The sequence below is a fragment of the Mytilus galloprovincialis genome, chromosome 1, assembly GCF_965363235.1.
Source record: "Mytilus galloprovincialis chromosome 1, xbMytGall1.hap1.1, whole genome shotgun sequence".
NCBI classification, from domain to species: Eukaryota; Metazoa; Mollusca; class Bivalvia; order Mytilida; family Mytilidae; genus Mytilus; species Mytilus galloprovincialis.
The window spans coordinates 60,437,986-60,462,207 of NC_134838.1; the positions used below are offsets into that span (position 1 = coordinate 60,437,986).

Sequence of the window (24,222 nt, forward strand, 5' to 3'; positions counted from 1 at the left end):
TTTTTGAGTCCCGCATTTCACCTTTTTAAATGTTAATACTTTTATTTTAGCAATTTTCCAAGATGGAAGAAATTGCTATAGTAGGAATAGCTTGTCGCTTCCCTGGTGGTAAAGATATAGATGAATTCTGGGAAGTATTGAAAAATGGAGAAGACCACGTACTGGATGTCCCCAAGGAGAGGTGGAATGTTGATATCATTGATATTCCGGACTTAGACGATAAATGGAAAGAACAAGCTTCTAAAAGTGGTTTGATACAAGAGTATGTAAAATAGCAGTAATCAAATATTGCTTTGACTTTCTAAAAAATTTTAAAAATATTTTAATGAAAGAGAAAAGAAAGTAAGAACACGATATCCAACTTGACAGAAAAAAATTTGTGTATCCTTCTGTTTCAGTCAGGAATCACATCAGTAGTTGTTGATATGTCAGGAAAATAACAGTTGTTTTTCACTTGTTCTGTTGATTGATAGCGTTTGAGTTTGTTAATGTTTATGGAAATCCCATTTTTTGAATATTCCTTGAAGTTCTATATACTTTTGTTGATTGAGAACATGAAATTGGCATTTAACTTCTTATCAACTTGTCTAAGCTTAAATGCAGGTACTAGAAGCTTGTATGTGTTTTTATACAAGCTGAACTGACAAAATGCAAATCAACACTAAAAACACATGGAAATCCGTTAACGAATATAGATTAATTATACAAAGGCAACATATTCAATAGCAGATCCTCTCGATTTGCTTTTGTCTGTCTGTTTTTCTATTATAATTTTTAATAACTAAATGATCTTGTATAATACTTGTAACATTCTTTAAAATATAGTACTTGTAAAATTCCTATCGTGGCATGTGCACCATGCCGGAATTATCTACATATTATTTCATTATTTCATTCTTTGTGCACATGTGTGTACTGTGGTTTGAAAGTATAGTACTGTCAATATTTGTATAAAGTTCGAGATTGCATGTTCGTTACGTAAGCGTGTGACTGGTATTGATACCATGTCTGTCGTTGATGAAATATGTACATTGTTGTTCTATGGTTTGCATTTTGTGTCGACTATTATATTATTTGTGTATGCGTTTCTTTGTGATAAATGTGTTTGCATGTGTTGGTGCTGTATTTCTGTCACGTAGTGCTGTCATTTCAGAGATATTTTATTTTAACATTATCAAAAAACGGGAGGTTTTGGCTAGCCATTCCACTAGGTCCAACCCACCATGTCTTCTTAAAATGTGCACCAGGTCAAGCATATGGTAGTTGTTATCATATAGGTCGTTTCTATGTATATTGGTGTTTTTTTTGTTGCATTTTAGCTTTCCTGCTGTTCCTTTTTCCCTCTTTTAGTTGATGTGATTTCCACGGTTTTAGTTTATTACCCAGATTTGTTTTCTCATAATCAAATGAGGACGTTTTAACACCGGTATACTACAGTTGATTTATATATTCATGTCTTTTCTTGAAAAATTGAAATCTGAATTCTACAAATGATTCATGCAAGTCATATATTTATTTCAAGAAATAGATCAAAACGTACACGTTCTTTATTCTGCAATGACTTTGAGTTTCCAAACATCACCCGATTGTTCTTGTTTTGCTAGTTATGATAAATGGGACAATAAACTCTTTGGAATCAGTGATTCAGAGGCTGGATGGATGGATCCACAACAATGTCTTGCCCTTGAGGTTACATATTCTGCGTTGGAAGATGGAGGTTTTACTAGAGAAAAGATCAAAGGAACGAATACTGGTGTCTACATTGGTAAGTTACCCCAGATTTTTAAATTGATGTCACGTAAACCCCATTAAACGCCAAAGTGAATTCAAGTGCTCAGAAATTCAAATCAGTACCTGTTCCAACTGATTCACTACACTATTTAGATGGATTATATATTTAGATATTTGTATATATATATATATATATATCTCGAATTGTTAAAAGTCTTGAGTATAGATAAATATATCTAAATAAAAAAGTCCAATATTTCCGGATAATGCATATATTATTTGATATTCACTAGTACTTTCATGTTTTACAACAGTCTTCGGGTAAAAGGTGAATAATTATAGGTGGATTTTCTGGGTACTTTATATATATATGTGTACGTCTAAACAGGTGACAACTCTGCAAAAGATCCATTTGTTGGATTACTAGTGAAGGTGAGAAACACATATTATATTCATGATTAGGCTGAAAGTACATATTATATTCATAATAAGGATCCCGACGAATGGCGTATCGCCCTATAGTGATCAGTCCGTCTGTCTGTCGTAACACATTGTGTCCACTCTTTATTTTGAGAACCGTTATGATTTCATTTATACTTGCCAGTCATATTAACCAACACAAGAGGACATGTAAAAATGTATGCACAACTTCCTAGGTCCAAGGTCAAGGTAAAAAGATTTGGTTTCAGTTGACAACCCCACGTCTTATGTAAAAGAAACATTTTTGCATCACACGTTATTACACAAGTTAAATCTGCAAATAAATATATGCTACAGGCATTTTCTACATTTATGTTATTTGTAAAACGGCTGAATGCTTTAAACATTCTTGCATTTTATATATTCCAAAAAAATAATTATGCATTTTGTAAAAAATATTTTATAGTATGAAATATTAAAAAACAAAATTGGGCAATTATCAACCAACAGAGCAGTTTTAATTAGTATGATAATTACTGAATTTAAAAGCTTGCATTCTAAGAGTTTTGATAAATAAAAATAGTTTCTACTGAATTATTATTTTTCACAGGGACCGAACTAGACATTTTTTTTTGTCATTTTGTACAAAATTTGGATTACAGGATCAAATATTTCCAGATCAATTTTCAAATACATGGTTTGGCGTGAAATCTTATCGCTTCCAACGCATTCAGCTTTGTTAATAAGTTTAAAGTTAAAAACTTAACATTCGACCAATATTGGGTTTCGCACATACTTGAACATCTTCTTTTGTTCCCAAAATATACAAAGTCATACTAGCATGAATAGATTTACTGACAACTTTCTGCTTATTAGAGTACCTTACATGCCGAGGCAGATATACACAAAAAAGGGTGATGCGCCCATAGCAGACGACGCTTACCCTGTCGATGCATTTGTATTTGTTTTTTCGTGGTCGATTTTCCAGATTTTAATAATGGTTAGCTCCTGTACAAAAATGTAGCATTAATTCATCAGATTTTAAAGATCTGATAACTCCCTTTAGACAGTGAGGAGGAAGATCATAATATCCTTGCATCACAACTAAACATGGCCTTGTATGGCACAACCTATGCTTTATATAGAGGTGAATTCGTTTACCTGAACATGCAGGTTACATGTATATAACTTAATGGCGATTCACCTAAAAATCTTGGAAGAAGAAGTCCAAATTTCTATCCTTAATCCAGATCAATCCATTGCAAGGCTATATTCATTACTCAATGCCATTAAAAAAAAAAAAAAAAAAAAAAAAAAAAAAAAAAAAAACAGTTAGACAAAATAAAACATGCTTCTGATTTTTCACATTTCTGTTATGAGTCTAGAATTTAAAATAAATTATTTGTACACAATAAATACGCAACTTATTGTACTTTAAAGGATGCATGAACAGAGATTTGTCACTAGGATTGAACGAATCCCTACATGAATTTAACAATTTCCTTGTAACTGGAATGTCATCTAGCATTATTTCGAATCGTTTATCCTATTTCTTCGACATTAGAGGTCCATCATTGACGATCGACACTGCATGTTCTTCTGCATTAGTCGCTATTCACTTAGGCTCTCAAGCTATTAGATCAGGTAATTACATCTAACTAGTTTATATTAGAAATCTATACGCATTATGAAATAATCAATCACTATTCGAACATGCCAAATACAAAATAGAGCACTACAAACGAAGTTATCGTATTACATACTCACGACACGTTTTTCTGTAATACCTATCATTTTTATGATTTGCTCAATTAATGTTTATATTTTTGTTATCAGAATCTCATAACATTACTCTTCTGAAAGTAATATCATAAAGAAAAAGGCATATAAATCAGAATCTAAAATTGTATGTGGTCAACTTAACTAATGTAATCCGTTCGGTATTATGTTTAAAAAATGTTTGTTTCCTTTCAATATCTGCATTTGACTAATGTTTATAATGAGATCTAGGATTTGAATCCCTGTACACATGCGTTGAACTCCAAGCAGAGACCAAGATCACAGGCGTTGAAGCAGTGAAACAATAAAAAAAACTGTTGTAAATTTTTAGGGGATTGTTCAATGGCGATTTGCGGTGGTGTAAACAGCATGATTACGCCTATCAATTATATCCCGTTAATTAAAGCTGGGATGACGTCTAAAACTGGAAAAAGTCATACTTTTTCTAAGGATGCTGATGGATATGCACGTGGAGAAGGCTGTGGGATGGTGGTTCTAAAAAGCCTGAAACAAGTAAATATTACCGCTTTTTTCATTCAATAAATGGTTCAATTTATAGTGAGAAATAGTAAAATTTGGGCGGTTAGGTACATACTAGCATCATGAAATTTTGTCATGTTCTTTTCTATGGATATGCGCAGCTAACTTCTTAAAAATTCCAATTGGATAAAAAAAAGGTATATTATTTAAACATACTCACTTTTGCAAACAGCAAAGCAGAAATTAGAGATGAATAGTAGTTAACTGGTTACAAACTTGCGAAGAGTAGGACTGCTTTGACATAGAAATGTAATCGTTAATGTACATAACATTAGATTTGTAATTGACGATGTAAGTCAACGTTAAATAAAATCATTCTCACAATGTTCCTAATTATGACTATTACCATGTAATATATTGCCTCGACAATAAGTTTAATTTTATCTTATACTTAAGTTTATATTTTTCAAGGCAAAAAAGGATGGTGATAAAATTTGGGCTGTTATTATGTCTGGTTGTAACCAAGATGGAAAAGAAAATACGCCAATCACAGCCCCATCTGGGAAACAACAGATCGAGTTGATGGAAAGATTGTATTCTTTGCATGGTATCTCTCCCGCAGACATACAGTACATCGAGTCGCATGGTAAAGTAGAATCACTTACTGTGAACTTTTTTGCAATTAAACAGGAGGGTCTAGATGACGGGGCCTTAATTTCTGTATTCTTAAATTTTTTATGATATTGTTTTTGTATTTTAGCACCTCATTATTCTCTATGTGTTTGCTGACTTGACAAAAAAGGGCCAAGTGAGTTTTTCTCATCACCTGTCGTCAGTCGTCGTCGTTAACTTTTAAAAATATCTTCTCCTCTAAAACTACACCAAATTGAACCAAACTTGGTCTAAATCATTCTAAGGGTACCTAGTTTATAAAATGTATCCGATCACCCCGCCTATCAACTAGGATTGCTACCATGGCTTAAAATAGAACAATTGGGTAAAATGCAGTGTTTTACTTATATCTCTGAAACAAATCTGACATGGGTGTGAAAATGTTCATAAGGTCAAGATCTATCTGTCCTGAAATTTTCAAATGCATCATACAACCAGTTGTTGGATTGCTGCTCTTTAATCAGTAATTTCAAGGACATTTTGCAGTTTTCGGTTATTATCTTGAATATTATAATAGATAGACTAGAGATAAACTGTAAACAGCAAAATTGTTCGGCAAAGTAAGATCTACAAATGAGTCACTGTGACCAAAATGTCAATTGACCCGATAAGTAGTTATTATCGGTCGTCCAACTGTCTATATCAATCTGCTCAGCTCTTAATAAAACTCCATATCACGGCTTTGTGACGTCAAATACGTTGACCTGGCCTTAATAACTTTGACCCGGACATATCAGCGACGTCATAATGTTTGAACCGACGTTGATAAGTTTGACCCGAACTTATCAAGTCACGTTCCGGTTGCTGGTGAAACTAAGACAATACTTCCAAAAGACGCAAATACAGCCCGATAAATCGATTATCAGGTTATCGGCATATTAATATTGTAAAATATCAGCTGCTCCACATAATACGAAGGCTTTTTGATCTCGTTCGCTGCGCTTACTCGACAAAAAGCTTCATATTATGTCTCGCAGCTGATATTTTACGATATCAACATGCAGACAACCTGATAATCGGTACTTGGCTTTCATAGTCTATTTTTTAACAAATTTTTGTATATTTGTGTTATCTTCTACACAAATTTTCTCTTCTAGAACTATTGAGACAAATTTAACAAAACTTGGCCACAGCCATAATAATATCTAGTTTACAAAAATAGGTCAGATAATTACCCCTACGGAAACCTTTGAGGGCCATACTTATTTGCTTTTTCCAATTTGATTTAAACAAATTATTAATTTGATACATGTATAACATATTACAATTGGATATAACAGTTTATCAATTTGATATAACGGATAACCAATTATATATAACAAATTATTTTACCAGAATATTCATTCATATGACAAATTATTAATTTGATTTAACTGATTGTTTATTTGATATAAAAAAAATATTAATTTGATAAACAAATTAATAATTTGATGTAACAAATTAATAATTTGATGTAACAAATTGTCAATTTGATATAAAAAAATTAGGAATTTCTCTACCTATAGTATGATCTTCTCATAATAGTGATAAATCAAAAGATTGCGTAACCTAAACTGGCGCATTTCGTGTATTAATTCATCGTTTTTCTGACGTCCAGTGACAAATATCTAATGCCTACTTAAAACTCTTTTAACAGGTTTCATTAACCCATCCTCCTCCGCTTTTATTTGAGACAGTTTTTGAGACTATTTTCTCTATTTCGATTGGTACCTGGGATTTGGTGTCTTAGAATGAACCATGAATGTATAATCTATATAATGCTTCCGTGAACGATCGAATATATGAGAAAAAGGGGGTTTCATTTATCAATTTTATATTGCATTTTTTCAAGACAGGACCACATGAATAGTTCTATTGCACAGGCATATGTATCAGAAAACAAAATCGTATATACCTTATATTAAGGTATATATTTTAATTGGTATATACTAAAGTATATATAGGAAAACAAATTCTGAGACAAGTGCTTGTGTTCTATTTAGATGTTGGTGTTTCTAGGAACATAGGAACATGCAAAGATTATCAAATAAAGTTTCCTACTCTTTTTTCAAAAAGACTGGCATATGAAATAAAGATGATATGATATGATTGCCAATGAATCAACTCCCCACGATAGACCAAATGACACAAAATTAACAGCTTTCTGTCACCGTTCCTATACAAATTTCAATAGAAACATGAAAGTATTAATTAAACATTGCATTTTTGTTACATAAATTTGTTTTTATATCTAGACTTGATTTAGAAAAAAGACGCACGTTCGAGAAATTATTCAGAAGGGTTGTAGAGTTTTGATTTCTGTTGAACAGATCATGTGTATAATCTGAGCAGCTTGATAACGGTGTATTTACAGGTTAAGAAACTCGGATCGAGACGAATGCAAAAACTTGTAGATCTATAGATCTCTTCACAGTTTTAGTATTTCACTTATGTATTCTAAATAGTGAAGCGTGAGAACAACTATCTATGCTTCCGTAAACCCGTCCTTCCAACTAACATAGCTAAAAAAAAGAACATAGGGTTAAAATGCAAGTTTTGTCTATAATTTTATGAACCGTTATAAGGCCACACCAAATTAATTCCTGGTTCTATGGATTTCCCCCAAAAAAATTGGGGCGAGCGAGCGATTGAAAATTTTGATAAAAATAAAATAAGTTAAAAAATTTTTGAGGCCATGCTTGAAAATTAAAGGAGAGCGATTTTTTTGTAAACATAGATCATAGGTTATAACCATATTAATCAAAACAAGATGCTATAAAACTTGATTTACCATTTGTGTTTTGACATTTCTTTATTAAGTTCATCAACGGCCAAGTGCTTTTTTCCCTGTTCACCAAGACATGTAATGCCTACTTTTAATTGAAGCACATTTATCTGTAATCTGTAATTTATATTCTGCTAATGTAGGAACACCTCTTCCGAGACTAGTAATGGAGTTCACAACATGAATATTAATATCTTCCACCAATATCACTGTACACTATTTACATTGCACATCATATTATTGACGATCAAATTGGGCTTAATGTCAATAGAAGCAGCATCAACTCATTAAATACTTTAAAATCTAAAATATTTATCTAAAGACATCACTGTTTAAGAGTAGACAATTATGACCAATCGTCACTTAGGGTTCATATAAAGTTATTATCTACTTTCTCTCCTTTTTCTTTATTTCATCTACCTGCAACAGTCTATACCTTTCACAATGGAGATTGAAACATAATCGTCTACACTTTATAATGTTCTGTATCACTTTAAAAACTTTTTCATTTCTTAACATTGCCATGTAAACAAAAGGATCTATAATCTGTTGTAAAATGTCAAATTGTTCATCTTTCATATTAAAAACAGCTAACTCTTCACTATAGGAATTAATTAAATCTTCCGAAATCGGTTTTCTGATATCTTCTAGACTTTTACACGTTGACAAAAAATGTGGTAAAGTTTCTTCTGTTTCATTTCACAATTTGCATATAGACCGTTCTCAATTATTTATAAACTTGGCTCTAACTGTTCGTAGAATGTAATTTCACAATTTGCATATAGACCGTTCTCAATTATTTATAAACTTGGTTCTAACTGTTTGTAGAATGTAAGTTACATTCTACAAACAGTTAGAGCCAAGTTTATAAATAATTGAGAACGGTCTATATGCAAATTGTGAAATGAAACAGAAGAAACTTTACCACATTTTTTGTTAACGTGTAGCTATTTTCAAATGTCTAGGAATTCTTATTATTTCCCTTGAATTCATAGTTTTTGTATTTGCAATATGATAAACCTGTATTATTTATTATTTATGACTTCTTGTATTAGGCAATCATTTAACTTCAATGTAGGAGATTTTTTGTCTGAGACTGATTTTTTTCATGCAAAGCGCGGTCAATTTTATTAAATTTTTCAATGCTTTTTTCAATCAAATTATATTTTTCAATATTTAACAATATAAGGTAAGGGGGAAATTTCGATTCAGAACTTGTTTTTCATCAAATTGGGGGTCAGGATATGTTTCTAGGAAGTAACATATATGTACTCCCTTCCCCTTTTGTTGTTCTCTAAATATTAGTTTCTGAGGCATCATAATTCATATCATGAACTGAATAATTGAATAATTATTTCAACTGCTTTATTTGGTCTCCAATGAATTGCCATGCGATGGATATCTTTGCTCGTTCCAAGGGTAAGACATGACCTATACCTAGCATTGGGGGTAGGGGGGTTGGGGGTGGGGGTGGGGCTATTTGTAAATGTTTGTACATTCCATTTTTTGTGTTATACTGTTCAACATGGGGCTTTTGTCCGCACTAACCAACATGCTGTAAAGGACATCAAATGTTAAACAATTCAAACAGAAAAACCAACGACCCAATATGTATACCAACGTAGAAATACTTATGAACTACGCCAAAATTGGCAAAAAACAACAAATACTGAACAACAGGGTCCTGACTCAGGACATGTGCATAAACATGCAGCGGGTATGAATAGTTTTGTTCCGCCGGCAAACGATATTGCAGTTGCAGGCAACACTTCCCAGGCCTCCTAATGCATGAAACAGTTTAAAGGGCTGCATTTGACATATGTGTGAGTTAGTGGTCTAGTGGTTAAGACCAATGGCTACAGTGCTGAGTTCGATTCTCACTCGGGGTGCTAAAAAAATATCTGTACATCAGAAGGGCAATTTTCACCCTCTCACACACATCTCTGGTCTCTGGCCTCGGTTGGTCAAAGTTGCCCCCTACTTTGACCTGAAGATCAATCTTCTGATATTTCTCTGTTTGTCTGTTTCCACCGAATGGCCCGGTAGTTTTCCCCGAGTATTTTGGCTTTCTCCACCATTAAAACAGACTTCCCGGTGTCCTAGCACTCCCTTTGTGTTGGGTGGGGATTGATTGTTCTTGTAAAAATAATTGTCTTATAAATATACGTTAGTGACATATCTCCATTTATCCCGATAGGGAGTGTTCATGGATGCCACTGTACCCTCGCAGCTTTTGAGGGGTTCTTCGGATAACAGAGGCATTTACCAGTACATACATACATTGACTAAAACGCTCTTGTGATCGCTTTTTATCTTTTTAATGTTTATAAAAATATGATGCAAGAAATAGACACGAATACATTTCCGGATGCGGGAAGCGGGAATATTAAAAAAAATTAAAAAATATATATATTTTGAAAAAAAATGCTTGCGGGCGGGTGCGTCGAACAAGGAATTAAATTGGTGTGGCATCAAGAGAGAGTAATCTGAAAGGAGAAAACATGTTCAGAGAAATGACATCTACAATTGTCTATATGCATGATATATATATATATATACGTAAAAACTGTTGAACAAATCATTTTAGGAGTTATTGCCCATAAATTACAAATTTTATCATTTTTTTCTTTCATTTTTACTTATTATCATGAAAACCTAAGATATTAAGAGAGACATATTTTTTCTGTAATGCCTTTATGAAAATAATGATATAAATATTGATAAGTCAAAGAAACTAAACAGATTTAATAACCAGTAAAAGAAGATTTTAAAAGAGAGATTTTTGTCATGAAGTCTATTGTCATCTAGAAGGTTGGAGAGTGTCCTTATTTTAATATGCTCATAGACCAAGGCGAGCGACAGACTCTTAAGAGCCTATAGTTATAATTTATCACCTCATCCTCTATTCTTTATTTTTTGGTCCGTTGTTTTTTTATTCTTTATATATTTTGCCTATTCTTCTCTATTCTGTAAACCTCCATTTGCACCCTCTTATAGGAAGGAAGATGATAAATGGGTCAATTATATGTCTCACCTCTCATATACTTACATGTATTACTCGTTTATAATTCTCTTTTTGAAACAACTGTAACCACCTTTAAGGGTCTCTCGGTAACGCGTGTAACCAGCTCAGTTGTCTCTCAGTATTGTACTTGCCTCGAATGCGAGCGTCACTTTGTTTGGTTCCCGGTTTGTTAAAAACAGAGACTTAATGATTGATAGCTGCTGTTTTTCCGCAACTTAAAAATACTCGGTATACTAGTAAAGGAGAACAAGAAATGATCAATCGTCTCGATGGAATGATAATGTGGCAGGGTTTGGTGAACTATATTTCGTGCAAACTGTTAGCTAAAATAATCAACGTATTATATGTTAGTTTAAAGTCATGCTGTCATAAACGGTTATAAATTGAATGATTGTTGATGGCTTAACGTCGAATGTAAAAAAAATCATAAATGATTAGGACGAGATTAAATTAAATATACAAACATATAATAGGGGTCCAGCGTGGCTGAAAAGGATTAATTTAGACTATCATTGTGAAATTAAAGTTAATTGGGTAGGGAGAAAGCTTTAGCATTACAACAGGCCACTCACGAACCCCCGAAGGATTTGTTGCAAGGGTTTCTATCGTACAAATGTAAAGAGCGTGATACTTTCTGTACATGACGCATCGGATTTAACGATCTTTTTCTGACCATATTTGGTTGCGAATTGTAACCTTCACAATCAAACGTACAACCAATTTGTTCAGACAATAGTTCAATGCAGAACGTAGAAAATATATACTAAGTGTCGTTTTCAACTATACATCGCGGATTTTCTAAGAAAAATACTGGTATTGTTCAAAATGAGTTTCATATTCGAGATGCAGCTGATATTTTACAATACATTTTCATGTTTTCCTAGTCTTATATGTTATAAATTTAGAACACTGTTCAGTTTTTTTTCAAGTTTGAATATATACCATTTTGCTTAATAAACACAAACTATAGTTAAGAAAGATAGTAATTTTCTAAATTCAAAAATGTCGAGTTGTTCTTTTTTATGCGAATTAATATTATGTAATATTTTGTTAATTTATTTCTTTAATATTTCATAAAAGTTTAGTCTGTGCTATTAAAGAAAACAAAACCATTTTAACGTACTAATTTTAACTAATGACCCACTACGACATGTACGACTAATATTTTCTTTGTTTCTTACATGATTTGGTTCAACATTTCGCAGTCAAAATGTTTTATTATCTAACGTATTAGCCATTTATGTGTGTGCGCATATTATTTTCCTAAACAACACTACATCACAACATCTCCTATCAGATTTAGTTCAGGATTTTTAGTGAGTAATTCTCACCTGTTATGTCCGCCTTGTGACAATTGATAACTCAGTAATGCGCTTAAAAGGGTTCCCATATATGACAAAATGTCAAATAATCTTTAAAAAAAAAGGCCTACCGTTAACGTCATAAGTTGATTTTTTTCAGGAACAGGGACTCCGATCGGTGATCCAACAGAGACAAATGCTTTGGCAGAATTTTTCTCTCCGTTTCTGTCTAAAGACAGAAAAATTCCTATCGGCTCTGTAAAGACAAATATTGGACATTTAGAATCATCAGCGGGAACCGCAGGTCTAATCAAAATTCTCTTAATGATGAAACATGCCAAAATTGTGTCATCATTACATTATTCGAAGGAAAATGCTAATCCTAACATCGACTTTGATTTAATTCCTTTAGAGGTTTCGACAGAGATAAGAATATGGAAAGCACGCAATGATGGAACACGAATATCATGCATAAATTCGTTTGGATTTGGAGGAACTAACAGTCATGCAGTAATAAAACAGTTAGCCAAGACAGTCCCCATAAAAGATGGTAGTAGTACTTGCAAACCAATCACGGTAGATTTTATAATAGCTATATCTGCTGCATCCCAGGAAGCCTTAACGTATACAGTTAAACATTATATACAAAAAATCAAAACCGAAAGCTATAATATACAAGAATTGTCATTCACCTCTCTGATGAAAAGAAGTCATTATCGATATAGACTTGCGGTAGTTACCCATAGTACTAATGACCTCGAAGAACAGTTGACAGCCATTAACACCACAGCAGACGAAATCTCAAAGAAAATTAAACCTGTGCAATTGATTTTTTTATTTTGTGGTGTTGGTACAGTGTGGGTAGGAATGTGTCAGGGTTTCCTCAATAAAAGTAAAATATTCAAGGACACTGTCATGAAAATCGACCAAGAATTGATAAAATATACAAAAATTAGTATACTTGACACATTGACAAATCCATCAAGTACCTTTCTTAGAGATCCTTTTCTTGGCCCTTTGGCGATATTCACCTGTCAAATTGGTATCTGGGATATGTGGCAAGATAAGGGCGTGACCCCGGATCTTATTGTAGGACAGTCAGTTGGAGAAGTTGCTGCTGCATATGCATCTGGATGTCTTACGTTATCGGAGGCTGTCCAGGTAACCTATTATAGATCTTTCCTTTCCTCAAAGGCAGCCGGCGGAAAAATGCTAATAGTTGGTCATATTAACACTGAGAAACTCGAAGAAATATGTAGTACATACGGGAACAAACTGGCAATCGCCGTGTACAGTAGTAAAGAAACGTGTGTTGTATCCGGGGACGAAAATTCAATCAATGATTTGAAAGAAATTATGTCATCGAACAGTGAGTATTCATCTGTTTTGCTAAAAGAGTTAGATGTCACATGTGCGTATCATAGTTATCATATGACTGACGCCAGCAAACAGCTCAAGTCTGAACTTAAAAATCTGCATGGGAAAACACCCGAAGTTCCAATTATATCAACAGTATCGGGTCAACAAATTAATGGACCTGAAATGGGATCATCCGCCTATTGGTCTTCAAATCTTCTCAAGCCAGTCCTCCTTCGACAAGCTATATCAAAAGCAATAAATCCAGACAAAAATAATATTTTTATCGAAATTGGTCCAAAGCCAATTCTTCGTGCACATCTGAAAAAAATCACTGACGATACTGCCATGGCAATTCCTTCAAGTAATAATCCGGACGAACATAAGACATTTATGAAAGCAATAAGTGAATTGTACATGCATAATGTCTTCTTGAAACTTGATAAACTATGTACGTTGCAACAATGCTTTACCGATGTTCCACGATATCAATTTCATAGATCTGGAAAGCTATTAATATCAAATAACGTAAGGGCATCTCTACAAGCTAATGTAAGTAAGGGCAGTACACATCCTTTTGTGACAAAACAACCTTTGTCGGACGGATTTAAGGTAACATTATCGAAAGAAAAGACGTCCTATATTTATGATCATGTACTAGATAAACAGCACATTGTACCTGGGGCAATTCATGCTGAGATCGGTCTTGCAGTATCAAAGAGGCATAGTACTTATCCACTGACAGAAACATCTATTGGTTTACACTTTATGAAACCTATTGGTGTTGGTCAAAACTTGCCTGTGGAATTAGAAGTAGACGTATCAACAAAAAACTGTACTTTTGATATTAGGAGAAAAAAACAAATTATTTGCAAAGGAAGATATTTTGAAACGAAAACCTCCGATCTAGTTCATGTTAACATTGACGAAATAAAACAAGTCTGTCATATAAATGTCAGTGAGAAGTTGTTCTATGATACCTTAAGAGACCTGGGGTTTGAATACGGACAAATGTTGTCTGTAATCGGCGAATCGTGGAGGTCTGATTCAGAATATTTTGCAGAAATGAAAGTTCCAAATGAGGTAGCGAGTGAAATGCAAACCATGCATTTACATCCATGTATATTAGATGGCATACTACAAACCCTATCCCTTTTATGGATAGCAACACTTGAAAAGTATGAAAAAAATGCTGCTGACGTTTCTCGTCCCATCCCAATTAAAATAGGTGCTTTAACAGTGCGAAAACCTCCTCAAAAGAAAATGTTTGTTTATGGAAAGTTGACGGAGTCAACCGTTCGACACACCTTCCTGAATATTCTTCTGCTTACTGAAAATGGTGAGGTAGTAGCAACAATAGAAAATTACGAAGTGAAGAATATTGCACCAGGCGTTAATATTTCTTCTATATCTGAAAAGACGTACGAAATTCGCTGGTTACCGGTTCAAGAAGAGAACCTCGATAGGGCGGAAGAATGCCTTGAATACACTTTGTTTGTGTTTTTAACTTCAGCATCATACGATAAATCAAAATCCATGTTTGCCGATAGTACGAGTTTGGCAGTTCTTTTAGATGTAGCAACAGATAAAGTTTTTGACTCTAACGAATTGTTGCAACAACTGCAAACAGCATTAGATGGGAAGCAAATGAAATGGAATAGTATTTCTTGCATAGTATATTTTCCAGGGTTTAATAATATCACTCATGATTTAGATACCAATACAATTTACCACTGCATTAAAGTGTCATGCTTGGTTCTACTCAAAATGCTCCAGAAGTTTGTTGCAGAATCAATAGACATTCCAATTTATGTCATTACAGAAAATACTCAACCGCATTGTGGAGGACAAGAAGGGGTTTTGTATAACGTTACCGGATCTGAACTTTGGGGAATGTGCAGATGTCTTGTACGGGAAAGAACGTACTCGAACCTAAAATTAGTCGATCTTACCGATGCGTTAAATGTAACACTTTTGCCCCTAATTGTAATGAATTCTGGAAAAGATGGTCAGTTGAATTACACACCTGAGTTCCAATGTTCTGGAGGCGTTATATACATGAATCAGATAGTACGATTAAGCGATGATTCGTATGGACATCGAATAAATCGTTACAATCAGTATCAACAGCTCGAACTGAGATCAAACGATTTCAAAAACATGGAAAGTTTGTTTTTTGTTGAAAAAAACACAAGCATGATGTTTGATGAGACGAAACATGAATTAATGCAGATAGAAAATGCTGTAATTATCCCAAAGATGAGCCCCGTCACTACAACTATGGCAATTGATGATCCAGATCCGTGGAAATATGCAAGGGAAGATGGACACTCTGTTATTGCCACCGAATATTCTGGTAAAATTACTTCAAAGTACAAAACAAATAGCCATTCATTAAACTGTCTTCATTCATCTAGGATTTATCCAGCTAAATCAGATTCACAGAACACGAGCTTTGTCAGCTGTTTTCCAAATACTGTTTCCAACACGGTATTTGTCCCAAAATCGTGTCTGATACCAAAAGTAGCATTCAACAATCATTACAGGCCTGGACTGATGCATGAATGCGTATTGTATCTTTCAATTTTAGAAGTCTTGAAACAAAAGAGTCCGGTAGGAATTATTTATGATAAAAGCCTATGTATAGATATTAGCATATTAACATCAATTCTTAATGCATCTAAATACAAAGTAGTCTTCTGCTTGGATGTTTTCGACTTTTTAGAAAAATGTAGCTTTGGTGGTCAGTGTCAATTAGTTCTTTTTGTAGAAAAAATGACTTGTCTAGCAAAATGCACCACAAAATTGAGTGTCGTCGCCTCTAGGATAATTGCTGTATCACAATTTATTGATAAGGCAAAAGAAAGAGCATTGAGACAGCGGCTTGCTGATATTGACATTTGTATAATTAATTATGACGAAATTTTGAGTGAACCACGACTTGGGAAATTGGTTAAAGCATTGCAAATATTATTATCTAAGAATTGTATAAAAAGTTTACCTGCTGGACATAAAAAAAAATCTGTTGTAAATTTCGATTGCAGTTATCACGATGAAAATGCTATCAATGCATTCGATGTTGCAGTGAAAATTGACAAACACAGAATCTTCCATAGATCAGCCGGTTACTTAATAACTGGCGGACTAAGTGGTCTTGGATGGGAAATTGTAAATCTGATAGCAAGAATGGGCGGCGGATGTATCGCAATTGTTGCGAGAAGCACACCCACAGTGGAAAAGCTTTCAGAAATTCAATCACTGAAGGAGAAACATGATTGTAATATTATATCACTTAAAGGAGATGTAGCAGATTATGAATCATTAAAACAAGCTTTGGACATATACAAAGCTGAGTTTCCATCACATCCTCTAAAAGGTATTTTTCATGGGGCAGCTGTAGTTGACGATGCAATAATCGTTCATATGACAGATACGAAGTTTGAAAAGGTTCTTAAGCCAAAAGTTTTGGGAACACTAAATCTTCACAATCTCACACGTGATATGAAACTTGATTATTTTGTTATGCATTCATCTATAACATCCGTCTTTGGGAACACTGGACAGACTAATTATGGAGCCGGCAATGCTTTTATGGATACATTTGCTTTTTATCGAAGATCAATGGACCTATGTGGACAAACAATCAATTGGGGCGCGTTACATCTAGGTATATTAACTGCATCCGAACACGTTGAGCGGTATCTGAATTCTCAAGGGTACCAAAGTTTGAACCCAGAGGAGATTATGGAATGTTTGATTCACACTCTCTGTAAAAATTTTACTCAGATTGTCTATGGTATTTTCGAATGGGAGACAATTATCCGCCTATCGCCTGATATGCTTCATTTAACGTCCAAGTTACAACCGTTATTAACAGAATTAAACTTAGTAGATATATTTACATCAAAACCAAGCCATCAACATATAGATATTGATGTAGACGAGATATTGAAACTTCCACAAGAAAAGCGCTTTGGAAAAATTGTTGAAGCTTTGAAAATGATTGTAGCAGATGCCTTTGCAATAGAACTATTAGGAACAGATGAGAAAACTTTATTTGTTGATCTCGGAATAGATTCCATGAAAGCAATGTCATTGATAAATAACATATATCTATATTTAAGTTGTAAAATCCCAGTTATAGCTGTTTTAGATCAAGATGCAAACATCGACAAAATTGCTGAGATAATTGTTCAAGCATTTTCGGTTCCCTTTGATGCATGTGGAATAGTACCAGTAGATAAAATACTAGATATGAAGAATTACTTCAGAGAAAGATGTATTGATTTGAATTTCATCGAAAAAGAAATGTACGAATGTCAGACAAGAAGTCTAACCAACTACAATTATTTACAAGTAAAAGTGGCCATATTGAATGAATCTATCGACTTCAAAACAATACAGCAAGCTTTTTTGAAACTCAAAACTGTATATGAATTTTTGGATTCCATCTATATGCAAGATGGCGAATCAACAGTTCGTATTGCGTGGGACGTTGTCTTTCAAGAACAAGAGTTTGAAACTTCTAACAAGGCACTCGTGCATACCATTGAAACCATGCAACCGGAACATGAATTTGATCGACGATTTCGAGATGCCCGTTTCCCGAAAGACCCTGGAGTTAAATTGACAAATAAAAGCGTTGTGTTCGAGGGAAGAATACTGAAAATTTTATTAGATAAAACAGAAGAATGTTCCTATATGATAATCCTTTGCGATCGAATATTCTTTGATCAGAAATCGGCTTTACAATTGACAATGGAGTTCTTATCTCTATTCGAAAATGACACAGTGTCTGCTGACAATCACTTTCACGACAACGCAACTGCAAGGGAATTAGATGACGCATTTGAACGATTTAAAGGTGAATTAGATAGTTTTTGGCCAAGTCTTTTATCTCACAATATCAAACCAATCGTGATCAGTGACCAAATCACTGACACAGGAAGCGATATTGATATAACAGTAACATCAAGTCAGTGTACACTAAAAACGTCGATATCAGTACGTGAGTTCCTCAGGAAAAATAGAATAAGCATCCAGGAGTTCTTTATTACCATATACCAGATTTTTCTGCACTTAGCTTCTGATAATGAAGTTGTATCAGTTGCCTCGTATGTTGACATCAAGCATTTCATAGATAGGAACAATATTTGTGGAGGATTGGAAAACTGTGTTCCATTTATTGCACAGTTTCAGAACGACAACCAGGAAGTTTCTAGTTTTCTTCGGCAAAACGTTGATGTCATTAGGAAATCAACACAGCTGGGCCTCATGTCTCCGAAATATATGGAAGACATGTTTACAAATACACCTGGGAGTGTAAATGCTTTTATGCACGGAGTTGCTGTAGATCAAACTGATTTTGATGATCATTCGCCAGAATCAAAGATGAAGGTAAATTCCATCATAAATTTCGAATCAAGATTTTTCACAAAATTGCATATTCAAGATCGAGGATCGGATCAACCAATTTTGCTTATCCTGCACGCAAATCCAAAATTTGTCCAGATGTCCACATCAACAAAAATACTTGAAGGGTTACAGGAAATTACAGAAGCCGTTATTGCAGTTGAAACTGTTACTTTAACACAAATTAAATCCAAATTTCCCGCTCTTTCAAACCATCCTCCAAATGGAACAGTAAATGGTCGTACCGTTACTATCGTTGAAAGAGGGCATGCTCAGCAAAGTACTGAATACAAAAACAACGACATTGTATATGAAGGTAAAGAAAATTTTGATATTAACTGATATTAGGTAGCTAGGTACTAGTAGTTATATGTAATGAAAATGTTTCCGAATAACATTTTTTTTCAAACGCTGATATGGATCAATGGTACACAATTTATGATTTTTTTTTATAATTTAAATAATTGGTGTTAAGTTACAACTTAGACGAAAACGGAAAATTTATTTAAAAAACAGAACCGTCAAATTAAAAGTTATTCTATATCTTTAATTAAACAATGGTTTCATTGTGAAACTCTCTTTAGAATGATGCTGTTTACTGTATACACAAACTATAATCTAACAAACGTCATATGAAAAATGTGGTCGATACAGCACGCAATGCATTCAATGGGACAAAACTCTAAATGAACAAAATGTGTACTTTACATGTCACTCGCTTCGGCAGTTTCTTATGTAATTACTGTTATTATCTAAATAAAAAGTAGTAATAGGTGATAAAAAAGAGCGATAATGTATGACATTAACATAAGCCATTGGTGCATGTAAACTAGATAACCATAATTCATAACGGAATGCGGGCATTATATGATACGAATATGTTGCTGTCTTAAAACATAATGGTTAATTCTCAAAATGAAAACATAGTATTAGATAAATAATGTCGTCTTTTAATTGGTTTGATTCCTATCATTTGTTATCCACGTTTTAGTGTATGCGTTTGAAAAAAATACCTGAATGCTATTGATTCTGAAATCATGATAAATTGCTGTTTATGCTTAATTTTATAGGAATGTTTCAAAAGGAAACATCTTATGGCTGGCATCATCCAGTATTACTGAGAATCAAGGACAGTGGTATTGATAAAAAAATATTACAGTGGAATGCTGGAAGAAGAACCAAAGAAGTTTCAGCAATGTCAATTCGAAGTGCAAAATGTTCCTGGTTGAACGGTATTCTTCATCTCTTTACTGTGATTTACATTTAAACATTTATTTAGTTGTCATGTCTAATTACTTCTGCAATTATCAAATTTGTAAAATGGCAATCGCAATACATATTCAAACGGAGAAGATATTTGTACTCTTTATATTTAAGTATTGATAAATAAAGGCAACAGTAGTATACCGCTGTTCAAAACTCATAAATCCATGGACAAAAAACAAAATCGGGATAACAAACTAAAACCGAGGGAAACGCATTAAATATAAGAGGAGAACAACGACATAACACTAAAATGTAACACACATAGACAAAATCCCACGAGAATAATAATATAACATCAAAACCAAATACATGAATAAGAAGCATTTGGAAATAATGATTGAAAATGATTAGGTGAGATTAGTAGATACCAAGGTCTATTAAACACATACATGTAGGTTGAAGATGAAAAGAAAGAAGCATATAACAAGTAAAAGTAGAAACAAATACTACACAGCAGTTTAAAAAAAAAACATTGTTTTAAATTGTCATGTCGGGGCCTTTTATAGCTGATTTTGTGGTGTGGGCTTTGCTCATGCTTGAAGGCCGTACGGTGACCTATTGTTGTTAATGTCTGTGTCATTTTGGTCTCTTGTGGACAGTTGTCTCATTGGCAATCATACCACATCTTCTTTTTTTATATTGAACACTATATATTAAAATCGTTTGTTATGATTTTATAAGAGACGTCCGGAGATCGAATACGTCATTTTGGTCATGTCGAAACTCAAATAATCAAGTATTTTATACATCACTGGCTTTCCAATCTTTTTGTATTAGTGTCGCTGTCTTAAAAATTCAGAAAAACGCTTCGAACGCACCGAAATAATACTTATAAAGTTTTAGTTTCATTTTAATGACTCTTGCTTCCTACATAATATTACAATAGCAACTGGATAAATTATACTTGATAATCGCATGCATGCCATGTTGACGACTTGTGTTCTTTAAAATTGTAGTCGTATATTTATTTTTAGGGATGGCCGTTATAGTTATACAAACCAACACCAGACAGTATAATTTCAAGACTTCTGATAAAGATGAGGCAGAATTGTTTTGGAAATTTATGGAACAAATTAGAAGCGATGACAGATCTTCCGGTAGCTCGCAATCATCCAGTCAGCAATTGGTGGACTAGTAATTCATGGCAAGGATCATAATTTGCATTGTACGCAAACTATTTGTTTTAAATTCTATGGAACATCCTGGAAAAAAAAACTTACAAATGTAGCCTTACAACTTATACAGAAGTTTATGATTGTGATTTCTGTTCTATCTGATATCACGGAATCTTGTTGACAGTGCTTTATTTCATACAACATATTTTACAAATTTAGATGTATAATTTTTATGCCCCACCTACGATAGTAGAGGGGCATTATGTTTTCTGGTCTGTGTGTCCGTTCGTTCGTTCGTTCGTCCGTCCGTCCGTTCGTTCGTTCGTTCGTCCGTCTGTCCCGCTTTAGGTTAAAGTTTTTGGTCGAGGTAGTTTTTGATGAAGTTGAAGTCCAATCGACTTCAAACTTGGTACACATGTTCCCTATGATATGATCTTTCTAATTTTAATGCCAAATTAGAGATTTTACCCCAATTTCACGGTCCACTGAACATAGAAAATGATAGTGCGAGTGGGGCATTCGTGTACTGAGGACACATTCTTGTTATTTAAATCATTAGGTTTTGGCATAAACATGCAAGTCCCATCAAATGTTAGCACTTTATGAAGGTAGTAAACCTAAAAGGGTAGAAGATAGTAACTTGTTTCAACCTGCCTCCCATTCCCAATTATCAACTAGAATTGTGTTCAAGCAGTGGCGGATCCAGGGGGGGGGGGGGTCCGGGGGTGCGCACCCCCCCTTTATTTTTGCCGATCAATGCATTTGTATCAGGACATATGTTTTGCACCCCCCCCCCCTTTGCCCTGGGTGCCCTGGGTTAGCACCCCCCCTTTCGAAAATTCCTGCATCCGCCCCTGGTTCAAGTCAGTTAGAAACCATGTCATAACTGTCTTTCAGCTACAGCCAGTACACAGTTTCAAAAGTAATTATAGGCTTACTTTTTTCACTAGCAAACTCGTGATGTCCTGACATCCTTTCCAAGCATTTTTCTATATCAATAATTTGCGCTTATTTCTCACTTGGGTTTAACTGATGTCCGTAATTTGATAATGAACGTCAGTTTAACCCAAGTTATTTTTCAAAAATATTTCAATTTAATGCCGGAAACACAAGGTTTTTTTTTTTAAATAATGATTTCTTTAGTTTTTCTAGTTTTTCTTTTAACAAATTAATCGTGCATATTGAGTGTGAGAGAATTACATAATTAGAATATCTTATTCCTTGTAACATACCTTATTCAGCAAGCGACAATTATAGAATTTCTTTACAAAAAGGGTAGTTGTTGCTGATGTTTTTCTAATGTGTTGAAAACAAATGTTTGCATTTCTTAGTGAAGAAACAACGTGTTTTTTTTTATGTTTCACGTAAATGTCATTTTTGTAGATATATATTTATGGTAAACATGTTATTTAATTTTATTTAGATACACCTGTTGACTATATACACAAATCAATCATATATTTTGTAAATACTTTAGGTCAGCCCATTAGTGAGATGGTCTTGCACCAACACACATGTTTAATTAACCCTCCATACTATGTATATATGTACGTGTCGATAGTCAGGAGTTAGGCCTGTAATTCGTTAGTTGTCGCTTGTTGCTGTATATCAGATTTGTTTTTCGTTCATTGTTTTGTACATAAATCAAGCCGTTAGTTTTCGCGTTTGAATTATTTTACATTTGCCATTACGGATTTTATAGATTACTAGATGTGATATGGGTTTGCACATCGTCGAAGGCCATATAGTGACCTATTATAGTAGAAAACTATGTCATTTTGTCTCTGGTGAAGAGTTGTTTCATTGGCAATCATGCCATGCAATTCTTATTTTTACATTATTCATGCATAGAAACATGCATATTATTGACACTATAATTCTTCCATGGTACATGTACAAGCTGTGTTTCACATTTTGTGTTCATTACAGAATATCATTCCCCGCTCGTATTTGGTAGCATGTTTATTGTATTTTATTTACACTTATATGAAACATAAGAAATTGTATTGTAAAAGATCTTACTGTTGGCGCATGTACGTACATGTATGTGTACTATTGGCTGTTTTTTATTTCGTATGAAGTGTTAATACATTTATCCTCTACGTTATTCTTTACTCTTTAAACCCCATCCAGACCCTCGTGAACATGACTGCATCTTGGTTACATTAGTTCTATGCGATATAATTAATATTATCTTACTGTTTAAACTAAATATTTTCTAAAAGTTTAATATAGAGAAATAGAAATAAAAACATTCTTATGCAATAAATTCAGGAGAATGTCAGTCAATAAGGAAACTTTGTCATTTGTTGCAGATAAGTAAGGGGGTTTCGTCTACTCTGGTTGAGGTTTACAAAAAAGTTCAAAAATGAGTCAAAAAATAAAGAAAAGAGAAAAAAAAGGGCGCTGAAATATAAAGTGCAGAGAATTAGAGTTGGGGGATAAAGCATGGAGAATAATGGCGAAAAAAGAATAGAGAAAAATATTAACGAATACAGAAATGTAGATACCCAGTGGCGGATCCAGGGGGGGGGGGGTTCCGGGGGTGCGCACCCCCCTTTATTTTTGCCGATCAATGCATTTGTATCGGGACATATGTTTTGCACCCCTTTGCACCCCCCCCCCCCTTTTGCCCTGGGTTAGCACCCCCTTTCGAAAATTCCTGCATCCGCCCCTGATACCTAAATCACAACCTCAAGAGCTGGACAAAGTTATGATAAATGCATGTAAAGAGGATAACTGTTCTCACATTTATAGTCTGCCAAAGGTCGAAGATATTACCTAAAGGTTTGTATAGATCGATCCGTAGAGGTGGGGGCATATTTTAGTCCGCGGATAGTTTTAACCTCGAAAAAGACTAGTATCTACACAATTAACTGTTGTATTTTTCCCCCCTATTTC

The 24,222-nt window shown here is 34.0% G+C and overlaps 1 protein-coding gene and 1 long non-coding RNA gene across 2 annotated transcripts in view; one reads left to right on the forward strand and one right to left on the reverse strand.

Annotated features, from left to right (window-relative positions):
- The window catches only part of LOC143080343 (uncharacterized), a 172,384-nt gene that overhangs the window by 120,742 nt on the left and 27,420 nt on the right, over window positions 1-24,222 (reverse strand). The gene's annotated exons all lie outside the window — the stretch shown is intronic.
- LOC143080325 (mycocerosic acid synthase-like) lies at window positions 19-22,007 on the forward strand. The gene is made up of 8 exons (XM_076256112.1): window positions 19-262; window positions 1,605-1,765; window positions 3,592-3,795; window positions 4,262-4,443; window positions 4,882-5,056; window positions 12,333-19,256; window positions 20,011-20,172; window positions 21,181-22,007. The coding sequence occupies exons 1-8, from the start codon at window positions 63-65 to the stop codon at window positions 21,339-21,341; spliced, it is 8,169 nt and encodes a 2,722-aa protein (XP_076112227.1). The 5' UTR covers window positions 19-62; the 3' UTR covers window positions 21,342-22,007.

Coding starts and splice junctions, on each gene's coding strand:
- LOC143080325 (XM_076256112.1), top strand. CDS start 63: ATGGAAGAAATTGCTATAGTAGGAATAGCTTGTCGCTTCCCTGGTGGT. Junction 5,057..12,332: donor ACAGTACATCGAGTCGCATG/GTAAAGTAGAAT, acceptor GATTTTTTTCAG/GAACAGGGACTCCGATCGGT. Junction 20,173..21,180: donor AAAATGTTCCTGGTTGAACG/GTATTCTTCATC, acceptor ATTTATTTTTAG/GGATGGCCGTTATAGTTATA.